The sequence below is a fragment of the Coloeus monedula genome, assembly GCF_965178545.1.
Source record: "Coloeus monedula genome assembly, chromosome: 3".
Classification (NCBI taxonomy): domain Eukaryota; kingdom Metazoa; phylum Chordata; class Aves; order Passeriformes; family Corvidae; genus Coloeus; species Coloeus monedula.
In genome coordinates this window covers 15,927,225-15,953,484 of record NC_138783.1, presented here as the reverse complement: position 1 = coordinate 15,953,484, position 26,260 = coordinate 15,927,225, and the positions used below count along the sequence as shown (strand labels likewise).

The 26,260-nt window shown below is 43.5% G+C and overlaps 1 protein-coding gene across 1 annotated transcript in view; it reads left to right on the top strand.

Moving 5' to 3' along the window:
* Positions 1 to 313: 313 nt before the first annotated feature.
* CYYR1 (cysteine and tyrosine rich 1) overlaps positions 314 to 26,260 on the top strand; it is a gene marked incomplete at both ends in the record, with an annotated part of 87,020 nt that continues 61,073 nt past the window's right edge. The window contains 3 exon segments of the mRNA XM_082279024.1: positions 314 to 359; positions 3,687 to 3,779; positions 6,076 to 6,181. Of these exon segments, the coding sequence (XP_082135150.1) occupies positions 314 to 359; positions 3,687 to 3,779; positions 6,076 to 6,181 (245 nt within the window).

Below are 26,260 nucleotides of genomic sequence, written 5' to 3'. Positions count from 1 at the left end.
GCTAATCCTGTTTTTTCTGTCATAGTGTAGGAAAAGAGAAGATACTGAATGATATGCAATGAAGTTATATGTGCTGAGGGGATAACAGCCACTCGGAGCTGGCAGAAAGGGGGTTTTACCCCTTGCGTGCTGACACAAGGATGCCTGGAGGTCAATGCTGAAACCCCTCTGGAAGGTGGCACTCAGTGCCCATGAAGCAATGAAAAAGGGGTAGAGCTCCTCACCCAGAAGGGGCTGTATCTTCCTGTCACTGTTAAGCAGGCACGCAGGTGAAGGCAAAGAAGAAAGAGAGGGGACTCTCCATATGCGTACCATGCAGATTTACTCTGGTGAAATAACAGGGACCAAAAGGCCAGTTGGTAGGAGGGTCCAGGGATCTTAGACTGGGTACAGAATAGGCAGGGAAAGGAATCACAGCCAATGGGATAGAGTCAAGTAGGCGGGGTTGACAGCAAGGGAACCAATGGGAAGAACACATAGGAGGGACTTAGGAAGGATCCAATGGGGCATCGAGGAACAAAGAACTTTCTAGAATTGATACATATTAAAGAAGGGAAATGAATATACATAATATCATACATAAATCAGGGAGGGGAAAACATTAACCAGTTAGGAGAAAACATGCAAAAGACACGAAGAAGGGAATCATGGGTTCTCACCATGACTGTAAGTTACAGGCTACACTTGGGTTGCTGACCACCACAGCTGGTTGCCTGAGTTCTCTTCAGGAGACAGAGTGGCTGGAGCCACCTGCACTGCCACAATGTGCCACTGGAAGTATATATGTTGTACTCTCTAGTTCTGGACACTGATACAAAGAACCCACAGAAAAAAAAAGGGTGATGTTTATATTTTTGCTGGGTACAAGAGCACATATAGGCACTGCTTCTGACTGAGAGACAGAAGATAGGTGGTGCTCAGAGGTGGCAAATACTCAGAAGATGAGACTACCCCTCCATGCCATTACAGGACAACATGGAAGCAGAACTGAACAGACAACGTCTGGCTGCCTGTTTTTCTAGAACCAGGGGTTTGCCCATCTCAGCAGCTGCCCTGATGCTGCAAAGAGCACTCAAGGCTCTTTGGGAGAAGCTCAAAAGTTGATTGGCTTGATATACGCTGGAAAACACGTAGAAGACTTATCATTCCTCGTGTTGAGCCAATTAGCAGCTAGAGTTCAACAAGAGACAGTCTTTAGCATGTGCATAAGATATCCTGTTAATTGCTTTGAAGTGATTTCTCTAGAGGTAATTTAGAGGTAAAGAGGTTTAAATGCTTAAGTATGTGCCCTTTCCTCTATTAAGTTTTCTCTAGTGGTCTGTGTATGATAATTACTGTTTCTAAACTGCTAATTAAGCTTCTGGAGACAGAGATGCCTGATTATAGTGAGTTTCAAAATACTAGTGCACTGGGAGCAGGATTTTCTTCTTGAACTGTGCCTGAAGATTAGCACTTGAGAGCTTGTATACTCAACAGGATGTTACCAATCCTGCATGCTTTTGAAAACCATCTTTCAAACCATTTCTGATAAGAGATTATTTGGGCATGATGTGGTGCTGTTATGGAGTTTTATAAGGTGTATCATTGTGGCTAGAACCTTAGCTCCAATCTCTTGAAGTTCTTTGCTATGAATTAGTCTTCCTTCAAAACATCCTTCTGAGAAAACTAAATGGTTTTTGGTCCCAGAAGGACCTCAGCCCAGCAGAACCAGATGACACTGCCCTGACATTGTTCTCCTTCTCAGCTTTCTACAAAAGTGTTCCATGATGCTGGGAAGAGTAGGAGACAAGCACATGTTCTTCCAGCAGATTTCTTCATTTTCAGAGCAGACAGTAGAGCTGGAATGACAGGCAGGCCCACGACTACACTTCCTCTTCTGGGTGTCCTTATGTGGGCAGGGGATAAGAGCAGCCTGTGACAACCTGTAACAGGCTCTGCTTACCTGTGCAAGTTGGTTAAAGGCTGATAACCCAATGCCAGAGGAAAAATTTTGTGATTTCCCCACCTCCACCCCTCTCTCTTCAAAGGAAAATCCATAGGAGGAAGAAGGTAAAACCTTGGATTGAAAGCTTCTTGTGGATTGTTTTAAACATTAACATGAAGATGTATTTCGCTTTGTCAGCTGCACCTTTCAGTGCTTTGTCCAAGGGGCAGTACTCGGGAAGTAACAATTAGGGTTGAGGAGTTTTAGAAAGGTTCAATCAACTTATCCCTTGCAGACAGAAAAAAAAAAAAAAAGTACTACAGAAGATCCATAAAGTTGTTAAGTGCAAATCAGCATGGAATTCAAGCATGCTGGCCAACAACTCTGGGGTGATTTTACTCAAAATTTTTGGGAAATACTGAAATGTGACTTGCCAAGACATATGGGAAGGGGAGGGGACTGCAAGGGAAGAAATCAACAACAAAACCTGAAGAACATAAATACCAACAAAAGGCTTGTCTAGAGACAGGCTGGCATGGTGATCAAACATGATTAAAATCAAAAGCCTGGAAATGTCAGAATTTCTGGGAGTTGTCTACAGATCATAGTCTCCTTTATCTGCTATTTTTTGTTCCTTTACTACCAATACTATCTATTGGCAAAACTGTATTATTTTTGCAAGCCTTTTTTCAGACACATCTGTGGCCTGTGACTGGAGTAAGACACAGGAAGCAGATGCAAAGTTTTACTCTCAGCAGCTACATATAACAGAAATTTCCTTTTGTATGTTTCATTTGGGCTGTTGTATAAACTAAGAGATACACACTGCAGGGTAGTTAAAAACATGTAAAGTTGTTTTTCTTTGTTGACAGGCAGGTTCTGGCATACATTTGAAAAAATACCAGTCAGCTGTGTGTTGATAAATAAAAACACTGGCTTTCAAGTGATTTGGTGTGGTGGTTTGGGGTTTTGTTGTTGTCATTGTAGAATAGTGAAATCCTGAAAAAAGAAATTCATTGTATGTTTCTGTGTCAGCCTTCCCCTCTGAGCTGCCAACAGCAGGAGACCTTTTATGAGCAGAAACACCTGTGGATGTTTCTCATTTTTTTGTGTGCATATTTCAGCCTTCCAAAGCACATTCCTAGACCTACGGCTCTTCATGTAAAGTCAGAGCTAACCCTTCTCTTCTGTGCGACCGCAAGGCAAATATTTTGGCCTCTCGGCCCCATCTGTGGAAATTCTCACACGGGCTGAGTTACGGCAGCATTTAAATAGTTATAAAAAATCACTCTTGAAGAACAGTTAAGAGCATTGTTCTGGCCTGGTCACGGAAAATACTTTTTGCTGGGCAGCACGGACAAACCCATCTGAGGTTTGGAAACACGCCGTGGCTCCACGGCAGCCACCCCCGCACCGCCGCTCGCCTGCGTTTGCAGACCATGGCTCTGATCTCAGTTTACAAACGATCACAATTGCAATCCCACTTTACAGACAATCTCGACTTTAACCACGGTAGGAACCCCCTCGAATACCGCACTGGCCAAGGCGGCGCAAACAACACCGGTTCCGTCTTTCACACCACTCCGGGTCTCCCTGCGCCTGCCGAGCAGGGTAAATGCACCGGGAGGCGGGGAAAAGAGAGCTGCCGGCCCGGCTTGGGGACGGTCGCGGGGGGCAGGGGGCTCGGCCCAGATCCCGCCTGCCCCCCTCCCCATACTGACCCGCCCCCGCTATGAGGCGGACGGTGGCTCTGCGCGTGCAGCCAGGACGGAGCGAGTGAGGCGGTGCGGCCGGAGGGAGGGGTACCCCGCCTGGGGTGTACTGCTTCTCTCTTTCCTCCTCCTCCTTCTGGCAGGTCAGCGGGGGCGGGGGACGGGCGCAAAGCCGCGGACAGCGGATGTGTACGGGGCCGGCGGTTTAGGACAGATGTGGGAGCTTTTCTTCGTCGGCGATTGAATTGCATCCGGAGTTAGAAAGGGTTCCCCGGGGTGTCCCAGCAGAGCGCTCCCGGGAGGGGTGTGGTGTGCGGAAGCCCCTCTCTGGCTGCAGGGAGAGTAAATTTTGAGAAGACAGGACTGAGAGAGGACCTCATTAACGTGTATAAATATCTGAAGGGGGTGTGCCAAGAGCATGGAGCAGAGGCTCGGTGGTATTGAGCAATGGAACGGGGGACAACGTGCAGAAACTGATGCACAAGGAGTTACACCTGATTATGAGGAAGAACTTTACTGTGAGGGTGTCCACACACTGGAACAGATAGCCCAGAGTGGTTGTGAACTTTCCCTCAATAGAGATACTCAGGAACCCTCTGGATGCAATCCTGTACCACATGTGCTCTACGATGACTCAGCTTGAGCAGTGAGGTTGGACCAGATGACCCACTGTGGTCCCTTCCCACCTGACCCATTCTGTGATTCTGTGAACCCACCTGTGTGGGATAAACCTGTGATGTGCAGGGTGAAGGCACCTTGGCACTCTCCCACCAGGACAGAGCCAGACGATGTACTGGCCTGGCACAGCTGGAGCCACGAATACCAAAAAAGAGGTGACATTGCAAAAGCCTGTAGCTGCTGGCATGGGGGTGTGCCAAAGCCTTGTCATGGGGTGTCCGGGGAGGGCAGCCCTTGCCAAAGCCTTGGTATGGGGTGTCCTATGCGGGGGTTGTCCTGCACTGCTGTTCCCTACAGCAGTGCCTGTACTGCCCATGAGCTGCTGCTCTCCTTGTGAAGATGGGTGTCTTGCTGACTACCCTGATTCACTTGTTGGTGGGGCTGGTTGGCAGAATGATGGTTTGGTTTTTCAGTTTTTTCATGTGTTTCTTTAATCCAGGGGTCATCTCACAGCGTTAGGGTACAGTTTCCCAGGCTGACCCACGTGCTGCATTGCACAGCCCTCTCTGGCCCTCGCTTGGTGCTTATTTTCAAGCAGAAACCAAGTGTGAGCAGGTTCAGAGAGCTGACCTGCTAAAATCCTGTGAACCAATCAGGCTGTGAGATGAGTCAGAAGCATGAGTCAGTGAGCAAAGGAGTTTCGGTGCAGGGTGGGAACTTTCACCCACTTGGGGCAGGAATGGCAGCATGGCAGAAGCTGAGATGAGGTGGGGTTGCCTGGATCCTTGCACACCAACCAAAAGGGTCAGTACAGATGAAAGGCAATAATGGCAATGGGAGAGTGAGAACCTCCCAGGTGAGTTGCAGCCTGGGAAGCGGAAGCTACAGTGCATTGGGAATGCAGAAGCATGGTTTGCAATCTTCAAGTCTCTGCCACTGCAGTATGTGGCCAAATACGTCACCAAGGGTGATGGTGTATGGAACATGGAGTCTGTTTGAATTCATCTGGGCTGCAGCTGCAGCCTTGACAGTGGGGAAGGTGATCCCTGAGAATGTTTTTACAGTGCAGTGGCAGTACAGTGTTATCTTCTTGGGGGAACCTGATTTTGAAAACACTAAATGTCATGACAGCACAAGAGGTTGATGCTATTAAAATAGCTTTTCACAGGAATAAAAAGATAAATGCTCTTCCATGCTTCTTAATAAAGAGCTCTCTTACTGTTGTTTCACAGTTTGCTTTGTCCTGCAGGGCATTGTGGCTGGGAACTCAGTGGGGCAGAGAGGGCACTGCTGGCTCCTGTGCCAGGCACTGCCATGCCACACTGGCCATGGCCCTGATGCTGGAGCACAGCCAGGGGAGAAGCTGCCAGATGGCAGGGGGCAAGGGAGCCCCAGGCAGCTCTGATTTGCACCCCAGGCTGGGACTGGGGGTGGTAGCCTGTTCCCAGACAGCTTCCTCCTCCTCTCCTGCCACCCTCCAGATCAGTAAGACGGGCAGCCCAGACTCAGGTTTCCTTCTGGACTCCTTGCTGGAATGGAAAAAGTTGGTCTGTGGTGTCTTGACATTTCAAAATGCTCTTTTTCATTTTAAAGGATTAAGTATAAAAAGGAAATGATATGGCCAGCTACAAAATACCCATATGGCAAGCACCTACATCTGAAATGCAGAAGGAGTGTGGGAATTAGCTGCCATTAGGATTACAGTCAGGTCACAGATCCTCTGATTGTATGAAATGGTTAGACTGCATTTTCTTCAAAGCTGTGCTGTACAAGATTTTGATGTTGCTGATGTTTGACCTCATGAGTGTTATTTTTATTCAGCAGAATATTGTTTGGCTCAGTGTGATAATGACTGCAAAGCTTACTGCTGTGATGGGACTACTCCCTACTGCTGTTCATATTATGCCTACATGGGGAATGTCCTTTCGTGAGTATATTTGCACTTTAAAAAAAAATTATGTGCTGTGTTCATGAGCTCAGTGTTAATTTGCTGTGGCAAGCTATGTTTTGGCAATAAACTGAGACAGGGTTTGGGTTTTCTTGTTTTAGTTTGGTTTGTTTTTTTCCTTGCTGGTAACAATCTTCAGTATTCCTTTGAGGTCTCATGTTGCATGTCCTTTTGAAGCATACCAGAAAGCTTGCTAAAATTGGGGGTTCTACCCTTAGTTTGTGTACAATAATATAATTTCTGGAGGTGAGTTTTAGAGATAGTGAAATAGCCAGAGATCTGCCGGGATGAACCACACTTCTCATAGAGATATGATGGAACTCCGTTTATTCTATTGTCAGACCTGTGGTTATACCCTAATTCCCCAAGCACGCATAAGCAAGCTCCATACTATTGGGTTACAGCTACTGTTCACGTGGCCTTTAATAGCAAGCGATTGGTTACAGATTAATATGCACGCGACCTAACTAACATAAGTTTTTATCTTTCTATGGTCAGCATCCCCCTCCGCAACATCCTGTTGCTTGCCACATCAGCATTGCTCCTCTCTTTTTTCCCTAGTCAAGGACAGTTCACTAATATAGCTTGGATTGTGCACGTACATGTCCCTGTTCACTCAGCCATTTCTCTACATAGTGAGAACTTTGTTTCAAGCTCTTGAGCTGAAAACATCTGTGAATAGAAATCTTGTGGGTTTTGTTGAAATGCTTTCTCACACGGAGTCAATAGTGATTGAGTAGTGATTCAAATTACTTAGATTTGAAATTCATATTGCTTTGAGTGTTTATTTTTTTCATTTTCACTTTTATTGATGCCTCAGTTTGAGACAAATGTAGGAGAAAAATGCTCTGGAATGAACGTCTCCCCCAAAGACAGGTTTTCGGCACTCCCTCCCCCACCGATGCGAAAGGAATTTCTTGGATGAAAGTGAAAAAAACTATTTATTTAACAAACAAAATGCCCGCAAGGCACAGGAAAAAATGAATAATGTTAGATATTAAACCCCCTTGTTGCGGAGAAAGCTGGTGGATTTAGAGTTCCCTTTGTAGCTGGTTTGGCCCCTCCTGAGGTCTGAGGCCGGGATGCGACGTCCCCACAGCCTCCCTGCTGGTCCACGGGGTCCGATGAACTGGTTCTCAGATCACAGCTAGGCTGAACAGTTCCAGAAGAAGAAGTTACCAGAGGATTTTGGTATGCCATATGCAGTCCTGGGAAAAACCCTCTTGCCTCACCTCACAAGCTGGCTGGAAAAAAAACTCTCTCCTGCTGCAAGCAGAGCCAAGCAATATGGGGGACTGTGAGTCCTTGAACACAAGCCACACTGAAGAATTTGCCCGCCTTTTCCCCCCTTCCTGTTTTCCTCGGACCCAGCTTAAAGCTGTGGGACCCATTTCTGGGCATAAAGCAGATGGTAGGGAAATACAGTATTACCATAAAATCACCCCAAGACAATTGGCTTGCTTGTTTTTGTTAAATAGTGTTTTGGCTGTTGGGGGAATTTATTAAACAGATTCTGGGTGAGTGTAATCTGACCCTTTAACACTGCTGTATGAATAAAATGTTTCAGAGTGCTTTAAAAAAACACAGCAGATGAAATGGTTACAAATATTTTTTATGTAGAGAAAAATACAGGAGTAAACTGTTGATTAAAAACATAGGTTCCGGTGCAGCTGTTTGTCTTTGCATTAGTGAGGCAGAAGAGAAGCTTGCCTGCTAGTGGACCTGAGTCTGACCTTTACTTAAGTCACAACTCACAAATCTTACATTCATGTGCAAGGGCAAACCTAAATGAAACATAAAATGCGGTTCTTCGTGATAGAGCATCTTATTTTCTCTTTCATAATTCCAGTAGTAATTTCTTTAACCTTTAGCATGCAGTCTGTGTATGCTAAAGATGTGACGTATTTTTGGTTTATATTCTTGACTAAAACCAGAGAAGATAAAAATGACATGGTATATGGACTGCCTGGTACTTGGGGAAGAGTGAATGGGAAGGTAGTAGTTGCTTTTTTCTAGAAGGACTCCTCTGATGCAGTTTTTGTTTCAGCTGTGGTACCTGGAGAATATTCCAGTGTTCCCATCAGTATATTTTATCACACTTTGAAGGAGTAGGCAGAGTGATGGTATTTTAATACAGAACTGATCCACAGTTTTTAAAGCAGATCAAATGCTTCCTGGGCTAAAGTAAATAAAATTATGGTAGAACACCAGAATCCTTCATTCATCTGGAAATGACTGTGCCAGTTTGGACAAATTTGGAGGAAAATATCCTCTGATAGAAGGAAAGTTAAAACCAGCCCTCCCCCACCAGGTTTGGGGAAAAAAAAGAATTTTTCCTCGATGGAAAGTGAAAGAGATAAAAACTATTTATTTAACAAACACACAGGAAAATGATAATAATGCTAATTAATAAAACCTCTCACTGTGGAGAGAAAACCTGGGAAAAATTTCAGAGTCTCTCCGTAGATCTCTCTCTCCCCCTCCTTGGAGCTGGGATGGGGTGGTGAGTCCACCTCCAGGGCCAAGGCCTCAGTGGAAAGTCCTCCCAATGTATTCTGATGTTGAAACAGTTCAGCAGAGAAAAAGGGAAAAAAAACTAAGTCCCAGGAAAACAAAAGTTCAACTCTCTGTCTCTGTCCGGAGAAAAAAGGCCAAAAGCTGGCTGGAAAGCAAGCAGTGTGTTTCCTCTGCTCTCTATTGCAGGATGCAGAGAGGAGTCTGTGTATCTGTGTCCTTGAAAACAAACTGTAAACTGCTTTGAAAGTTTTGCTAGGTTTTTTATCCTCCCCCCCTCTCAGGCTCAGTTTAAAGGCACAGAAAGGCACAAAATTAATTTCTGGGCATAGAGCAGAGATAGGGGACACACATCATAAAGTCACCCCAAGACAATGACAGAGCATGTATTTAAGATCAATTACTGTTGGAGAATGACAAGTGAATTTTTTTCCTGCTTACCCAGTGAATGTTTCCTTTGATTTTTTTTTTTTTTTGTATTTTTTCATTACAAAATTGGTTTTCCATTTACAAGCATCAAAGGAGGTGCTCATTTTGAATACGTTGTTCCAGATCACATGTGCTTTAGGCATGATGAACACAAGAGCATAGGACATCCCATTATAAGAAGGAGGCTTCCCGTAGAGCAAGTGGATTTAATCTCTCACTTCCACATGAACATAGCTGGCATTTGTCTAGCCTAATGTTGGAACTGTGCTTTGTGAAGCCTTGACCAGGGGGTTCTTTAGAGTGACTGCTGAAATGTTCAAACCATGCATTCAGCACCAGGTTGACACCTTGTCTTTGGTATGTTTGTTTAACAGATGTAAACAGGTATTGAATTAGACCTGAGTGTGAGTGGCTCTGACACATTTGGAAGGGTTTGTGTATATCTGGGTGGGTTTGAATACTGAAGGAGGCTCTTGCAAGAGCTGTTTGCCACAACACGTCTTGAAGGAGGCATTTGATCTGTCTAATTTTTTATGGTTAAATACTCCAATTCATAGACATGAAGATCAGTCAGCAGTTGTTATACTTCTTTGACCTGACATTTTGCATGATTAAGTCACAGATATGGGTTTTTTTCCTGAAAGTAGATCAGGGCATGTCTTCTTTAAACATGTACTCTCATTTTGAAAACTTCAGACATTAATGAGTTGACCATCTGTCCTGGTAAACTGTCCTATAGTTCATTTACTAACATCACTGGGAAATTTTGCTGGGAAGTGAAGGTTGAAATTCCTACTGTCAACTCTTGTCTGCAAGTTTGGAACGTGGACTTAAATGGTCATCATGACAGCTCCCAACCATATCTCTGAGCCAATATGGTGAACTCTGTCAGCCTCACATGTAACATTTGCTTTGTTTTATTTTGCCCAGCTCAGGGATCAATTCTTCGGCCTTCTTTTGAACTTCGTCTCATATATTCACTTCCTTCTTTAAGTGTGGCTGGCAGGGCTGAGCATAGGGTTTGACAGAAGCCTTGGTAGGACAATTTTTTCCTGTACCTCTCTTGGAGTACCTATTTTGAAGCAGCTATCTGTGATGATGACAGAAGACAAATGAACTCAGCAGTTTGTTCCATCTCTAAATCTGTAAGTAAAAGCCTTCAAAGCATGTCTGCTGCTTTAAGCCTGCAAACTGTTCTTTGCTTAGGCTACTACCTTGGATTTAGTTGCATTGTAAAAGATTTTTTTATGGCTTTAGCTATGCTCCATAAGAATAATCTTCCCATTTCACTACTGGGCACTATATTGGTCTTTCTTTAATTATGTGCAAGAAGTTTCATGTTGCTCACTCCCAAATAACAATCGGATAAAATTACATTAGAATTTGGAAATGGTCACTAGTGACCTTTCTGCTTGTGTTTTTCTGTTGACAACTGTGTATTGAAATCTTTAAAAGAAGCAAATTTAATCCAAGACACTCTGTGTCCTGATAATTCTGTGTAATGTTCTTTAATATCTTTTATGTCTTTCAGCGTCATAATTTTTGATCCTACTTTCTGCACCAAACAATGGACATGATCTGTGTGGTTGCTTCCAGGGGTGCTTTTTACTGTGTGAAACACTATATAGTGTTCAGTGTTCTCTTGTCTCTGCTTCTTTAGAGGTTGCTTATGCTTCCTCATTTGCTTATCACTAGTTTCTATGCTCTCTCTATTCTTAATAAATCTGCATGTCTTTCTAATGTTTCTGCTCTTTATCTTTTTTAAGATGGTTTTGGGTTTGTTTTTTTCACAAGTGTAACTCTTTCTTACAGTTTTAGAAAATCCTTTTGGCATGCAGTGGGTTCCTTTTAAACAATTCTCTGTTTTGTTTTATGCCTCTCACTCTTCTTTTTTTAGGTCCGTATGCCAGCAGTTGTACAGACTATAAACACCAGGCAATAATGTATATACTGGTTTTGAAACAAAGTCAGTGTGACTAGATTGCAATCATTAACACTTAGGTTGTAGCTTTTAAGTGTTTAATTAACTCTTTTCACTCATTAAAACAAGTTTCAACATTGAGATATTACATGTAGGGTTTTAGAATTTTCTCTTTTAAGGAATCATTATCTTTTTAGGACACCAGGGATTTTTTTTAAGTTAGAAGATATTTTCAGCAAACATCTTCCAGGCTGTGTGCATCTGTGATTAGTGTGTTTTAATTTCTATGCATGAAGAACAGATGCAGATTTATCAGCTCACTCTAGTTATTGGGGTTTCAGGGCCTGTATGAGATGTTTCAGTAACTCCATCTCTGGTTGGACTACAGGTATAATCTGTAGGCGTTCAAGGTCTGTGATTGAGTCACCTGTAATCTCATGAGCATCTCTAATGCAAAATAATACATTCCTCCTCCTCTCTTCCTTCATGATACCCATTCAGAGCAAGTTGTTACAGTGTTAATGTTGCAGCTGTATTTCCCTTCCTACGAGTTTTCAATAGCTACACCCTGTCAGCATTTCCTGAGACATAAGCATTTCCTCCTGTTTGTTTGTTTGATAGCTAGCGCTTAGTAGTTAGGTCTTCTACACATTTTTTTTCCTTGGGAAAATTACAGATTTGTTTGGACCTGTGCAACATAACAAGGCTGTGTCTGTGAGATGTAGGAAAAGGCACAGGGTTGCTTGAGTGCTCAGGCTGTTTCTCCTGCCCATCTTTCCACTCCCTACCAGAAGCACAAGCTTGGAGACACCCTTCCCAGCCTTCAGCATCATCCCAGCCCTTAGAGTCAAGAAACTCAGGCTGTCCTTCTTCTCAGAAGCTAGTTTCTAAGTTATTGAATCGGGTCTGACTGACCTTTTAGTAGTTTTCCTGTGCTGCTGCACTTTTCTACCAGGCTAAGGACTAAGGTGACTGCAGCATGTTTCCTCTGTGGTAGATGCTCCAGGTCTGCCACAAGAGTATCTCCCAACCTAACCAGCCAGCATTTTGCCTTCTTTCTCTGTGTCTTGGGGTGACTCTATGATGTGTATCCTCTATCGCCTGCTCTATGTCCAGATATGAATCCTGTGCCTCTCTGTGCCTTTAAAGCTAGCTAAGGGGGAGGGGGGAGAACCAGTGGAATTCCTTCAGCGCTGTGTTCAAAACAGGTAAGTTTGCTGGCTTCTCCTGCCTGGCTGCTCAGTTCAGCTCTGCAGCTCTGCAGCAGGAAAGAGAGTGGCATTCTCCCACTTTCTAGCTAGCTTTTTGTTCATTCGCTAAAGCAAGGAGTTTTCCTGGAACTTTGGTTTCTTCTTTTTCTCTTTGGGACTGTTCAGAACACCAAAACATCAGAATCTCATTGGGAGGCCTTTCCACCAAGGCCCAAAGGGGCCCAAGCTGAACTAGCTCCGATGAGGAGAAAGCCACACCCACAGAAAGGACTTACCAGGTTCTCTCTACAGAGAGAGGTTTTATTATTTAGGATTATTCTTTTCCCATGCCTGCATGCACTGTGTTTGCTAAATAAATAGTTTTTTTCCTTTCACTTTCCTCTGAGGAAAAATTCTTTCCGAACCTGGTGGGGGAGGGATGGTTGTAACCTGCCTTCTATCAGAGGACGTTCATTTCAGATGTTCTTCTGAATTCGTCTCAAACCAGGACACTCTGAGATGTTGGAGACATCTGGTTATTACTTGCAGCTGCAAGCCCGAGAGCTCCTCAGAGATGGTTGTCAGGACAAAAGGAGTTTCTTCTGCGGGACCCAATTTTGAGTGTTTCTGGCAGTGCTTTTTGTATTTACTTTCAAGAGGCTTCAGATTGTCCGACCCTCATGCTTATCCTGGTGGATTTTCTGTGAGCTAATTTACAGCTAAGTTTTTTCCACCACATTGTGCCTTGTGTTTGTCTTGGCACACAGGTAGCTTTTGAGCCACAGCTAGCTCTTTGGGCAGGGATGTCAGTAGTAGGATGTCAGATGCCTTCTCACTGTTCCTAAAATTGCAAGCCAGACACAGGGGGATAAAAAGGGGTTACCTTTGTAAGGACCCTTAGGTGCACAATTTGCCAGGTGGAAAATGCTGAAGATGCACACACAGCATAACATGTATACAGTTTTTATAGGTTTTGCAAATTAGCATATTGGACAAAAATCACCAATTATATATAATTGGTGAGGTGATTCCCTCAGTTCATCCCTTTTTCAAATCCTCCCTTCTCTAGATAGGAACTAAACTTTGTTTATAAAAATACGTCTTGAAGAGCTGGTCTCGGCCTTGGTTGCCAGGAAGAGCCAAGATAGAATAGGAGCCACAGACCCCCAGCCTGAAATCTTTTGGAATGTGTTTTGTCTTTCTGCCTATCGGGTAGGGTAAGGTAAAGTACTGGAGCTAGGCTAGGAATACAGTAATAGAGCTACAAATATATGTGTAAAGAATACAGAGAATATATGAAAGAAAAAGGCAAAAATTGATTCAGCATCAGCATGCTGTCACGGTTAGTTCTGAGTGCTGCTTTTGCTCTTCCACAATACTTCATGGCCAGCAGCTCTGAGTTGGTGTGAAATAATTCCAGATTTTAGATAAATAATGGAGCAAAGAAGACAAATAGTCCACCTGTTCTTAAAAACACTGCTGGGCCAGCTGAATGTTCAGTGGCAATGAGAGGACCTACACATGGATTTGGCCCACCAGATTTAAGAACATCTGTTGATAAAATATTCAGCCCATGTGATTGGTCAGTATTTGCCTGGGTAAGTCTTTAAGGGGAGTAAACTGGAATATTGGCTTAACAGAAGAAGAAAGCTAGCCTAGTACATTACATTGCAAAGTTTCTTCATAAACTTTGTCTTCAGAAATGTCTTACTCTAAGGCAGCTTTGATTTAGAAAAACAGCACAAAAGGAAACAAAACACCTGATTGCAAGAACTTCAAAAGTAACTTGAGGAAAAAGTTAATAAATACTTGAGAGAACTGTAATCTCATTACATGTAGTGAGATGGTGGTTTGTGAGAGGGTAGAGGGAAAAATCTTACCAGTGACACTGAGGATGTAACAGTCTGTTTAGTTACCTCTGAATTAACAGGTGTTATCTGCATGAACTTAATGTATGTTGGAGGAGGTGAGCTTTTTGGGTGGGTTTTGGGCTGGTTTTTTTAAGTCTAGAGGATGTATAATGCAGCCAGGATGGAAGGCAGACAGAGGGAATGGGAAGAAAAGAGGCAGAGAACACATTTAGCATAAAAATAATGTGTGTATCTTGGCCTGCAAAACTAAGGACAAACGTGTGTGTAGTGTGTGGCATTTGACGTGGAGTACTTTATATCCAATAGTACCTTTGAGAAAAGCATCTGACTGCTGTTCCTGAAGTGAAGAATGTTCCTTAAGCTGATTCATTTGATATGGGAATATTGAGAGTGGGTATGAAGGAGTAGTGCACCGAAGGATATGATTAACATTTTAAGAGTTAGGAATGTAGTGAGGTAGCCTCTGGAGTTCATAGTGAATAAAAGAAATTCAGGAAGCATGGCATTCACTGAAGATTCCAAATAATTAAAACTAGACATACTCAGGCATCCTGGAGTAAATATGTGTAGCAACAATAGGTTGAGGATGGTTCTGTGTCTCCATGACAGTTGTATGGGACTCTACGTAAAATAAAATTGTTTTCCTCTTCATCAATGGTGATGTTCAAAATTTTCCATTATTAAACCACTTTGGGACAGTATGTAAAAACTACAACTTACTTGGTGGTTCACATTTCATGCCTCTGGCTCTGGGACTTTGATACTATGCCAGAGGTCTGTTGAAGTTTGGTAATTATTTTTTCCATTTGGCTTGACTTCTGATTAGGAGAGTCTTCCTGAATGGGCACATGGAACAGAGCCATACATACATGGAACAGAGAACATACAGGAGTATGCTTGTGCTGAATACAGGGGGCTGGCTATAAATGTGTCATTGGAAAGGCCAAAACTGATAATTAACTGTTTCCCTTTTATTCTGTCTAAAAGGTGAATAGCAGTTCAGTTTTTTATTCCTTGGTCTTCAGCATCTGGACTACCCATGGAATCATGCTATCCATGCTTCAGCCTAGAAAAACCTCTGTGAGAGAGGTATATGTAGTTTAGAGAAAAATCTAGGACCACGTTTTCATTGCAAGATCTGCTGGAGTGAGAATGGGTATTCAAAATGTGACCTTTCCCAGTGTTTGAATTACCAGTTGTTTTTTTGTTCCATGCCTATTGTCCCAGTTCATATCCTTTAATGAAGAATATGCGATCAGATTTACAACCATAGCAATATCTGCTCCTGATGAGGGCTGCAGAGGAAACACTTGTCAGCACCAGAATTAAAACACAGGGTGCCTCTTCTTTAGCCCTTGCCAGGCTATTAATCTGGCCTGTGTTATCTCTTCCAAATGCCCCAGCCATAAGAAAGAGGAGGATATCCTGCCAGAGGCATATAAAAGTGAGTTATTAAAAGTTAAAGGGAATGAACTATTAATTCACAGGGCAGCCACAATTTCCTTTGAGATTGTCCTGGGCTGCAGTGTATTCTATTACCATCCTCATGAGCTGTTGAAACCAGGTGGGGCAGTGTTTCCTTGCCTCCTTCCTTTCGGACTATCTTCTGTTAATTGGCCCATCAATGCCCTGCCGCATGACTCAGAGATAACTCCCTCCAGACTATCTTCTCTTAATGAGCCCATCAATGCCTGGCCTCATGACTTATCATCCCATTGTGAGATGCTCCATCCAGAAAGAGGAACCAAGCATTCCATCCTGGATATAATCTGAGATTCTGAACACCAGAGACAACCGTCCCCAGAGGACAGGAGCTACATAGCCACCACTGGACCTTCCGAGGAAGAGCAGACCCCTCTACAGGATCACTGTTTCGACAGAACCACATCCATCACTTCAGGAGGACTGCAGCCACCATTTTATTGGACTGCTACCGCCACCCTGACTAACAGGGTGTCAGGTTGTATCCTGACTCTGTCAGTTTAACCCAGTGTGATTTCCCTATTAAATTGTTATTCTGACTTGGTGCCTCCCACTGGTTTGTTTTCAAACTAATACAGAGATTTATAACCACAGCCCAGTAGAAATTCCATAGTTAATACAATCTTTAGAAATCCAATGAAGTTTTCTCAATGATATTTCTCTCTTTAAAAAAGAAAATGTTTGTGCTGTTTGCTCTCAGAATCACTTCTGCTATCATAAAGACCTTTTTTTGTTTTTCCCTGTAATGAATTAATTTTGTAAAATACAATATTGCTCCTGGGACTCACTCTGTATGTAAGCATTTAGTATGGGGTGGAGAGGCACTAATACCACAAACCGACCAGGCCTGTTGTCATCACTTTATCTGCTCTGTTGGCTCATCCACACAGATAAGAGATTTTTACTGCTATCATTACATGGAGTTATTCCTTTAACCCCCAAGGGGCACTGTTTTTAATGCTGAATATTCCAGCTTCTCTCTCTTTATTGAGGCCTGTGGTACACTTTGGCACAAGCAGTACTAAGGATCTGCAGCTATTGTTGAAATATCTGTTCATTGGCTAAGATGCACTAAACCTTATAAAAATAAGGTGCCTTGTGGACTTGCTGTGCTGCTGTTGAAACGTAAAGGGATTGTGCAAACTACTCCAGTCCTTCGTATAATCCATGGTCAAGATGATCTAATGAAGGTATAATTAGGGTGCTTCTGCCCTGTAGCTGAGCAGCCCATAGGGCACCATTGTTTGTAAACTAGGAAAAACATATGAAGTGCAGCCCCTAATGTGTGTGCTTATGCTATCACATCAGCAGTTTTGGTTGTGGTACTCTACACTGCTTACTCCTGTTGTGCCTGTGCATTTGAGTTTTCCCTTCCAATAGCAGGGTAAGAGAGAGCCTGGATGTAAACAGTGTCCCTTTCCTCCGCTCACCACTGGTGCTTCCTCCTCATTCCAGTAAAAGGAGAATAGAAGTAATGATTTGAAACAGGAGGGAGGCAGTCAGCCTCCCGCAGGAGAGTGGCATGTCTCTCCATGGAGGGGGAGGCACCAGCTTTACCAGCAGATGCCTTGCTCTTCAGAAAACAGAGTACACCTCAGAGCAGTTTGCACCTCCAGGCAAGGCAATGCAAACTTCAGAGAACGGGAAGGTTGTCAAAAAGAGGGCAGGGGATTGCAGCCACTGCTTGTTATCTTCACTTACATAATGTATGTGTGTATACACATCTATATATGTGTGTATGCATATATGGAATTATTGTCTTATAATGTATTTTTCTCTGAAATTCTGCTTTATCATTTTCTTACGACACTAACACCACATAATGCCAGCTGGCATTATGATCCGGTTCTGGTACCTGTGTTGTTGAAGCACCACATCAATGGTGCCTGTCATCAGCACTTAAGGTTGGTGTCACTGTTGTAGCAGGGACGGCGAGAATAACGACATAGAGTTTGGGTCCAAGGAAAATGGACTTATTTAATTAATTACAAACTCGTTTATATAACTTGGTTCGCTAGAATGGCCAAAGCTATTGGTCCTTTGACCATCCACCTCCCAGGATGATTGTTTAAGACCTTACAACACCCATTTCAAAATATTTTTCCAATGTACCATAACAAGACTGTGCATAACAAGCTGCAGGTGTTAGATAAAGTCTTGGTTTACGAAAACCTGAAACTGTTTTCAGCTAGCCTGTGTGAGAAAGCAGAACTTTCACAGAATACTCAGAAAGCTGGGAATTTCTCTGTTTCTAGCTTTTCAGTATCCACAGGTTGGGAGTTCTCTGTGCTGTAGAGCTCGTAAGACTTCTTTTTTCAGGAGTGCTCCAGGCCAGCTAAGAATGTGACTGGCAGGGTCAGGGTGAGTAGGGAGGAGTGCTGCACTGATGCCTCTGCAATAGATCTGGGAAGAAAGAGAAGCAGAAATATTCTGGTAGCGGACTGAGGAGAATTCTGCAATGGAAGACAAGCAGTGGAGAGACACAAAATAAACTACTTACATAAAAGTAGCACTTACAGTATGATGGTGTTTTAAGTGGTGCATGACAGCAGCTCTTAATTCTTTTGTTTGGATCAAATCCTTCAAGTCCCTGCAATTTCAGACCTCTCATCTCCTGCTTTGGAGGTATAAACTAAGGGGAGAGAAAAAACGCAGTTAGCGTTAAGTTTAATGCATTACTTTTAATTTTTGGGACTAAGGCAACTCCAAGAGTATTTTGTACCAGACCTTGTTGAAATATGTCTCTTGGAATCTTACAGATATTCCTGGAAGACTAACAAGAATTTTGGTAGTGCAATAATTTGCATTAAAAAAATACATCTTTTCTGTAACCATCTTTGCTTTCCACTTGTGTAGGATTATATTTTGAATATGGACACCGAATATGCCATAGATAATCACATTCAGATGAAAATGTCTTGGGATGGAGAAGACTTGTGTGTAAAGAGTCATCATGTGCCATGTCCAGCACAAAAATGCTCTCAGCTGAGTGAGAAGCCTTGGTGTTATGTTGCAGCAGTGGTGACGGATAGTAGGGTGCCGCAACCTTCCAAAAGCATCTCCAGTAGGAAGCCGCAAGGCCACTACACTTACACAAACGCACACACACACACCAGATAGCTTCTTCAACAAGTCGACAGCAAAGAGACAAGGAAGGGTCTTCATGTAGGGTTCCACGGGAGAAGTTTATTGCAACCACACATGTGAAGGGGTCCAGGGATGAAGACCAAGAACGTGGGAGGGTCCAGGTTTACATATGGGGCAGAGAGAGAGAGAGCATCAGGGACCAATAATCTGAGGGCACAGGGGCGGTACACAGGTGGGACCAGGGTATGGGAACCAACAGGGGAACTCTGAGGCAGTGGTGAGGGAGCAAGGGCCAATGGGAGAACGGGGAAGGGACAACCTTCTGGATCAGGGACATGTTAGTAACAAGGGGCAGGGAGGCCAACAGGCCAATCGAGGAAGCAAAACTGGGGTACATTAGCATAATGTAACTAAGGAATTCTGGGAGAGGCCTTTTCTGTCTCCCTAACCTGGGGGTGCCACTTAGGGTTCTTCCCTCCAGGGAACCTTCATAGTCCTTCTGTCAACAGGCCCACCAGCCTCCACAGTGTTAATGTAATTTAAGTAATTATTAACCTACCTACAGATTTATTCTGTCATGTGCAAATGTTGCATTCTTTTAAGATGAGTTATTTTTGTCTATCTTTCTGTTTGCCAACATCCCTGCTATAGGCCATGGGTTTTCCCTCACTGCAGTGTGATAACGCCTTGCTATGCTGTGTGGTCCTGTGCTAGTTTGAAGGTAAACAAGCAGGAGGAATTAACTCCACACAAATACCTTGCAAGAGATTTCAAGTCAGAGTTACAATTTAATAGGAAAATTACAATAAAGGCAATAGTACAGAAACACTGGCTTAAGCCAACAAAGCTGGAATACAACCTGACACCCTGTTGGTCAGGGTGATGGTAGCAGTCTAATTAAACACTGGTTGCAGTGCCATTGGAGTGATGGATGTGGTCTTGTCAAAAACAGTTGTCCCGTGGAAGGCCTGGTCCTTGTCTGGAGGTCCGATGGTGGATGTTGTGGTGTCCCAAGCCCCAGATTATATACAGGCAGAAATGTTCAGCATCTCCTTCAGGGCAGGGAATTTCACAATGAGATGATGTTGGGGTTTTAGTTATCCTCCTGTTTTCTTTTTCTCTCAAAGGAATTTTCCACATACGTGTTGCCAGGGGGACAAATTACTGGGTGCTTAAGAAAAACAAAAGATCTGGCCATAGGAGTGGGGTGCATCTGGCTACTCTTTCACCTGGGTTTATGGGTAGGCAGTTCCCAGCGTTTGGACAGAGAGAGAGGCTGCTTCTTCAGTTGCCTTCCTTCTGCTGGAGAGACCCTGGAATTCCCAAGCCCGCCTTTCCCTGCCCAGCTGGGAGCCGGGCTGCGGCCGCCCTGCCCCCGCTGTTGCTTCGAGCCTTCGCTACTTTGTAGCCCTGCACACCCTGCCTGCCCAGACCTCCGGGGGGTTCCCACCACAGCTCTGGAGTTTTGATACATCTCATCTACCACCCGGGATTTGTGCTCGTCCCTGCTGTTCCAGCCTGCTGTTCCCAAGAGTCCGGCCGGACACCGGGATCAGCTGCCCAGGGGTTTGTGAAGCCTTTGTTCCATCCCTCCCCCGGGATCCCAGGGCACGGGTGCCGCGTGTTTCCCGAGCTCGCTCCGGAGCGCCCCCTGCAGCCGCGGGGGAACCATCGCACCTGCCCTGCTCACCGGGAGCCGCCAGCGCCCCTGCCGGCTGCGAGCGGAACTGCACCCGAGGGGAAAGGGCCCGACAGCCGAGAAGGCTGGGACTGGGTTTGTGATTGTTTGCTGTTACTGCCATAGTTATTGTTGTTTGTTTACCTTGTTATACACATATATATATATAGTAAAGAATTGTTATTCCTATTTTCCTCATATCTTTGCCTGAAAGTCCCTTAATTTCAAAATTGTAATAATTCGGAGGGAAGGGGGTTGCAATTTTTTTTCTTCCATTCCAAGGGAGACTCCTGCCTTCCTTGGCAGACACCTGTCTTTCAAACCAAGACAGATGATGTAATTATGTGAGTCATTGTGGGGAGTCCTTGATAGCCCATTAGCAGAGATGACCCCCTCAGGGTGGGTGGTGCTGCTGCTTCCATAGAGGGAGTTATCACGCTTGAGTCATGGCAAAGATAAGAAAACACCCATTTTAACAATTCATCAGAAGGTAACGTGGATGGTGGTAGAATACATACTTTGGTTATACCCCATAATGTGACCCAGGACAGGTCCTCAAAGACCTTCATGAAGCTGTGTCACATGGTAGCTAATATACTTACATGGCTGAAAACTAATCTTTTTGTTTAGTCCACAGCAGTAATCCTGTGTTTGGCTTGGAAATAAATTGCCTGTTTACATGAAATGAAATTATGAAAATGGATGACAGGATTACCAGTCTGCTTACCTTGTACTGCTTTCCTGCAGTGGCCCCTTGCAGGGATAATTTGATACTAAATGCCAGTGAAGAGCAAAAGAAGAGGGCTTCGAGGCATGTAGGTAGAATTAGAAGTTATGGCCCTCATTCTCCAGTTTCAACCACATTTAAAATTGTCTGAAGTAAAGCACAATTCATCTTTGTTCCTGAACCTTCACAGTTGATGAGGAAAATGTAATGATGAAATTAGCATATATCCAGAAATGTAATAAAATGTCAGCTTGACAGTAATGCTTTCAGAATTGCTACATGACAGGGGCACTGCAAATATAGTGGCACATCTGCTTTGTGTCTCAAATAACATGCTACATTAAGACAACGTGCTGAGATTAGGAGGGGAGCTGTTGTATTTACTGTCTGTATTAGGTAAGCTTACATTGTTTCTGTCTCCTAACATAATTTATTTGCATTAAAATTCCATAGCAAGAGAAGAAATTTTACTTGCTTGTTACGCACCTTTCCCAGTCATCCTTTCTTCAGAAGTTTGTGGGGATGAAATGGCCTCTATGGTGTGGCTGCCTATGCTAGCAGGGGATGGATTTGATGACCTAGGAAGGTTATTTCACATTAGCCACAGAAATAAGATTTTGTTCTGGTTTGGGCCTAGGCAGATCTAACATTTTGAATCTCTCAGCAAGTTGGGATTTGGGGTCTCCCTCCTGTTCTCTGCAGTCACCGGCTGACAACAGCTGCTTACAGGCTGACCTCCAGGCTGGCATTTGCACAGCAGACTGTGCCCAGTATTGCTTATCCAGTGGGGACAGTCACCTCTGCAGATGAGCTGGCTGTGCACTGCCATAAAAACAGCCCTGGTTTGCATCACCCCAACTTAGAAAGTTACAAAGCAACTTGGTTTTGGTTTCTGAGCTGTGGATCCTTGTTTAAAGGATGGAGGCTCTTTTCTTCTGTGTATATGTGAGTTGTTACTAAGAAAGATGCCTCAATAGGCACCTAAAGAGCCCTGCAATCCCCTCTGAAGGGTTGGGAAGCCTTGCTGGGGGATCCCACTTGGGAAGTTGCAGGGAGGTTGTTGGGATTGCCAGCCCAGGGCTTCTACCTGGGCTCTCTTCTCAGTGTCCACAATCATCAGATACTTTTAGGAGAAAAATAACATCTATAGTTCATCTCCATGTCATTTGAAATCTGTCAGGTACATGTACAGTTAGAACCCTTTGAGAGCAGGACTGTATTGCAGATGGAAAACTGCTGCTGGGTACTCTCTTTCTATGGCTCACTGTATGCTGGGGTTAAGGAGAATTGTTCAGGGCATTTGTGCTCCATAAATGAAGGGAGAGGACAGGTTGCACTGTGAGCTCTTCCCCCAAGCATCTGACCCTGTTGCCCATCACTGGTAGACAGTTACTAGTCAGCAGCCCTTATTTAAATCTGAAGGACCTATCTCTCAATGAGGCTTTTCATTTTGACTTTGTTATGTGTCAGTAATTTAACATATGTTGCAGTTGCTGATAGGGCCTTTTAATGAGATGCCCTTGTTTTTCCAGACTGAATACCTGCAGTACTCACAAAAAACCACAGGATGTGGGGATATGTCAAACAAGTCAGCTGATTTATTACTGTTATCTGTGACTTGTGTTGAATGGTTTTAATAAGTGCCACGACTATCAGCTCCTTCCTAAATGGGGATAGCAGTTTCTATATTTTCTATATATCTTCTATACTTTCCATCTGCAGTATTTTTATCACTTTTTTTTTTCCAACTTGTGTTCTGAGATACAAACTCAATTAGGAGGGCAAAGTCCTCAAGTCACTTGATTTAAATGGACATACACTGACTGAACATATGGCCCAGTGTAAGAAGAGTTATGAGATTTTTCTCTGAAACTGGTGAACAAATTCTTTCAGGCTGTCTATGGCCTATCCAGAAGAACACTGCAGGAGCTCTGCTGCTGTAAGGATTTCCTGTGCTTCTCTGGCTGTTCTCATGTGCAAGAAGTACCTTTTTCCTAGCTAGTGTCAGCAAAATCCTCATATTGGCTTTGCAAGAACATCATAAAACTTTCTGTCCAGGGGCCTGTGCCAGAAAACTGGGATTGAAGGTTTCTCCCCCTGTGAATTCAAATCTTCAGCTGTGGATTTTGTGCTTCAGGCAGAACTTCAAACTGGCCCCTATTTTGTAGGTTCTTCCTCCAAAAATAGCCAGCTGATTTTACTTTTTGTCTCTGTCCCACCTGCCTGGCCTGACGTGGACTTGGAAAGCCCTCGTGATGATTGCAGCAACACAAAAACCTTGCTCACAAGCACATCCCTTGGAAGAGTTCCACTCACCTGGCGTTTGCTCTCACACTCCAGCTCCAAACAGGCGTAGGAGGTGAAGTAAAAACAATCTGGGATAGAAAGGGCAATGTATCCACTGTAGGACCTTAACTGTTTGAAGGAAAAAGTTCTCCTTTCTCTTTGTCACACAGGCTCAGCGTCAGTGCTGCTGTTGCCCAAGCAGGTGATGCTGTGCCTCTGGTGCTATATGGATATGTGCAGCCTTCCTGAGAAAATGTCAGGCTGCAGCCCCTGAGTGGGTCAGGCTGTAATTCCTAGGAGTTAGATATTTTCCCAATATAACCTAAACTTTCCCTGACTCAGCTTCATGCCATTCCCTCAGGTTCTGTCACTGGTCACCACAGAGCAGGGATCAGTGTCTGCCCCTTGACTTCCCCTAAGAAAGAAGTTGTAGGCTGCAATGAGATCTCCTCTCAGTCTCCTCTTCTTCAGGCTGAACAAACCAGTGACCTCATATGGCTTCCCCTCAAGGCATTTCCCCATCTTCGTAGTTCTTCAGATGGTCCTGTCCCTGTGAGCTGGATCCCAGCCCTTTTCTCAGTGTCATGCCAGGGAAGCACTCTGAAGGGACAGATAAGGGATCTTCCACAGGACACCATTGTGTGTAACTACTCTTCCATTAAGAAGTTAAAAGCATTAAGAACTGGCTGAGATGTCAAAAAGTAGAGGCAGCAAAGAATTATTGAGTAATGAGGGTTGCTTGCAGTGAGGGTCTTTGGGGATTAGTACTAGTACGGAAAATTGTCCAGTTCCAGTCAGAACCCAGGAGGTAAACGCAGAAACTCTGTTTGTAAATGTGTGTGTGTGAGAAAGATAGATACATTTTTAAATTAATGCACTTTGGAAGTTCTCAGATGACAGATTTAAGATGTTTCTGTGACCTTAATTTGTTCCTCTGTTGTGTACTTTGTGGCACTGCCTTTGATTACATGATTTCACTGCGCATTAAGTTTGTGATACTCCCATATGTCTTCCCACAAGATGTTTTCAATGTGTAAGGGCATGTACATCTCTATACAGATTTAAACTTGGCCTTTCGCATGGAGTAGTGCAAAAGCCCGTCTCTGTTCTTGCCTCTGATGGCCTCCTTACCAGCTCATATAAAACATGTTGCTGGCCTCATGCCAGCTGTTACTGATCTAAACTGAAATTCATCACAGCTTGGTGCCAGGTGAAATATTAGTTGGATAGCTCAAACCAGAAGCCCAGGGCCAGAGAACTGAGTGTGCCCTCTCCTTTGACAGGCAATGCCTTCTGGCCAGGACAAATGACAACTAGTAAGGCACTGCAGGGATGCTTTTTTCTTTTTTTTCTGTGGCATAACTTGCCTGAACACAAACAAGATGTGTTCTTCTGTAGTATTAAGATACTAAAACAAATCAGCACACTAATTGTAATTTCTATTGTGGTGTTTCAGGAATTCAATGACAATACAAGGAGACATGATCTATTTAAAAACATAAAGTGCTTTCTAGCCCCTGTGTTCAAAAGTGTTCAGGGATGCCAGATCCCATTTTCAGGTATTCAGCACGAGGCTTACTTCCAGAGGAAAGGTTTCAGGAGGCCTCAAATGACTCAGACTTTCTGCAGGAGGTCTCCTGTGGAGTCACCCCAGGCTTTTTCTGTGGAGTCACTCCTGGGACACTCTCTTATGACCAAAATTTTACCCCCTGTATTGAAAAACTGCATGTCTTTATGTATACTGACTTCAGGGCACTTAATTCCTGACTTTCTAGTCTTGGCATCATGCCTCTTTACCTTATAAAAGCCAAACAGAACAACAAAAAAATGTACACAATCAACTCAAAAAGTCCTTGCATTCTCTGCTTGCTCAATTACTCTGATTCTTGAGCCTTCTATGCTTCCTTCTGACATCTTTATAACTCTTCATCAGATGTGACTGCATTTCTACTTTTGAAAGCCATCCAAAATGGAGAATTAAATTGGGGAGGGAGGAGGGGTTTGGATTGCGCTGTTATCTCTGATAGAGTTTGAAATACAGGTTGAAAATAGGCTGAAAACTCGTTTGAATTAGTGCCATCAGATGTAATACAAAATATATTGCATTTCAGGGCATTTTCTCACATAAAGGTCAAGAAGAGAGTGAAAATAAGTTCTATCCTGTTTGGAATATATTTCATTAACAATATATTCATTATCTTAAGGTACTTTGCGTATTTTTTTCATAGAAGAGTTATATTTAATCTGTGAAATGGGGTTTTTTAGTTGTATTTTTGGAAAGGTATTTTCAAGACTGTCTTTAAAAAGTATTGTTTAAATCTGCTTTTCTATCTATGTCTCAGGCTTAGTTTGTACAGTCTGAGAACAGATTTCCAATGGTCATGAAAATGATGACTTTATCTCTCTTCCTTTCTTGAAGTCAATAGGAATCTTGTTGATGCTGTGGAACTGGACTGGTAATCAATGCCTCTGGTCCATGTGCAGAGCAATGGTTCATGCATGCCATTTTAATCTCTGAAATAAAATAGATGGAAATGATCAATGGGGCCCCATCACTGTAGCAAAATCAGTGTAGAATCCTTGTGGCATTCTTCCATCTCTTCTTGAACCAGGATATTGTAACACCCAACTTCATACAGTAAATGAGCCCTAGAGATTTGTTCAGAAAACATCATGGATTTAGTAACTTTAAGAAGACATTGCCTTGATTTAAAGCCTCTCCCACCCAGATTGAGGTGAATTTACTGTTCTGCTTCTTTTTGAATTTTCAAAGTATTTAATTACTCCCAGGCAAATCAGTCGTGCCGGCATTTTGCCATTTAGAACTCTGCCTAGTGTTTGGCTTGGTTTAATTTACATAATGGTATTAGTTC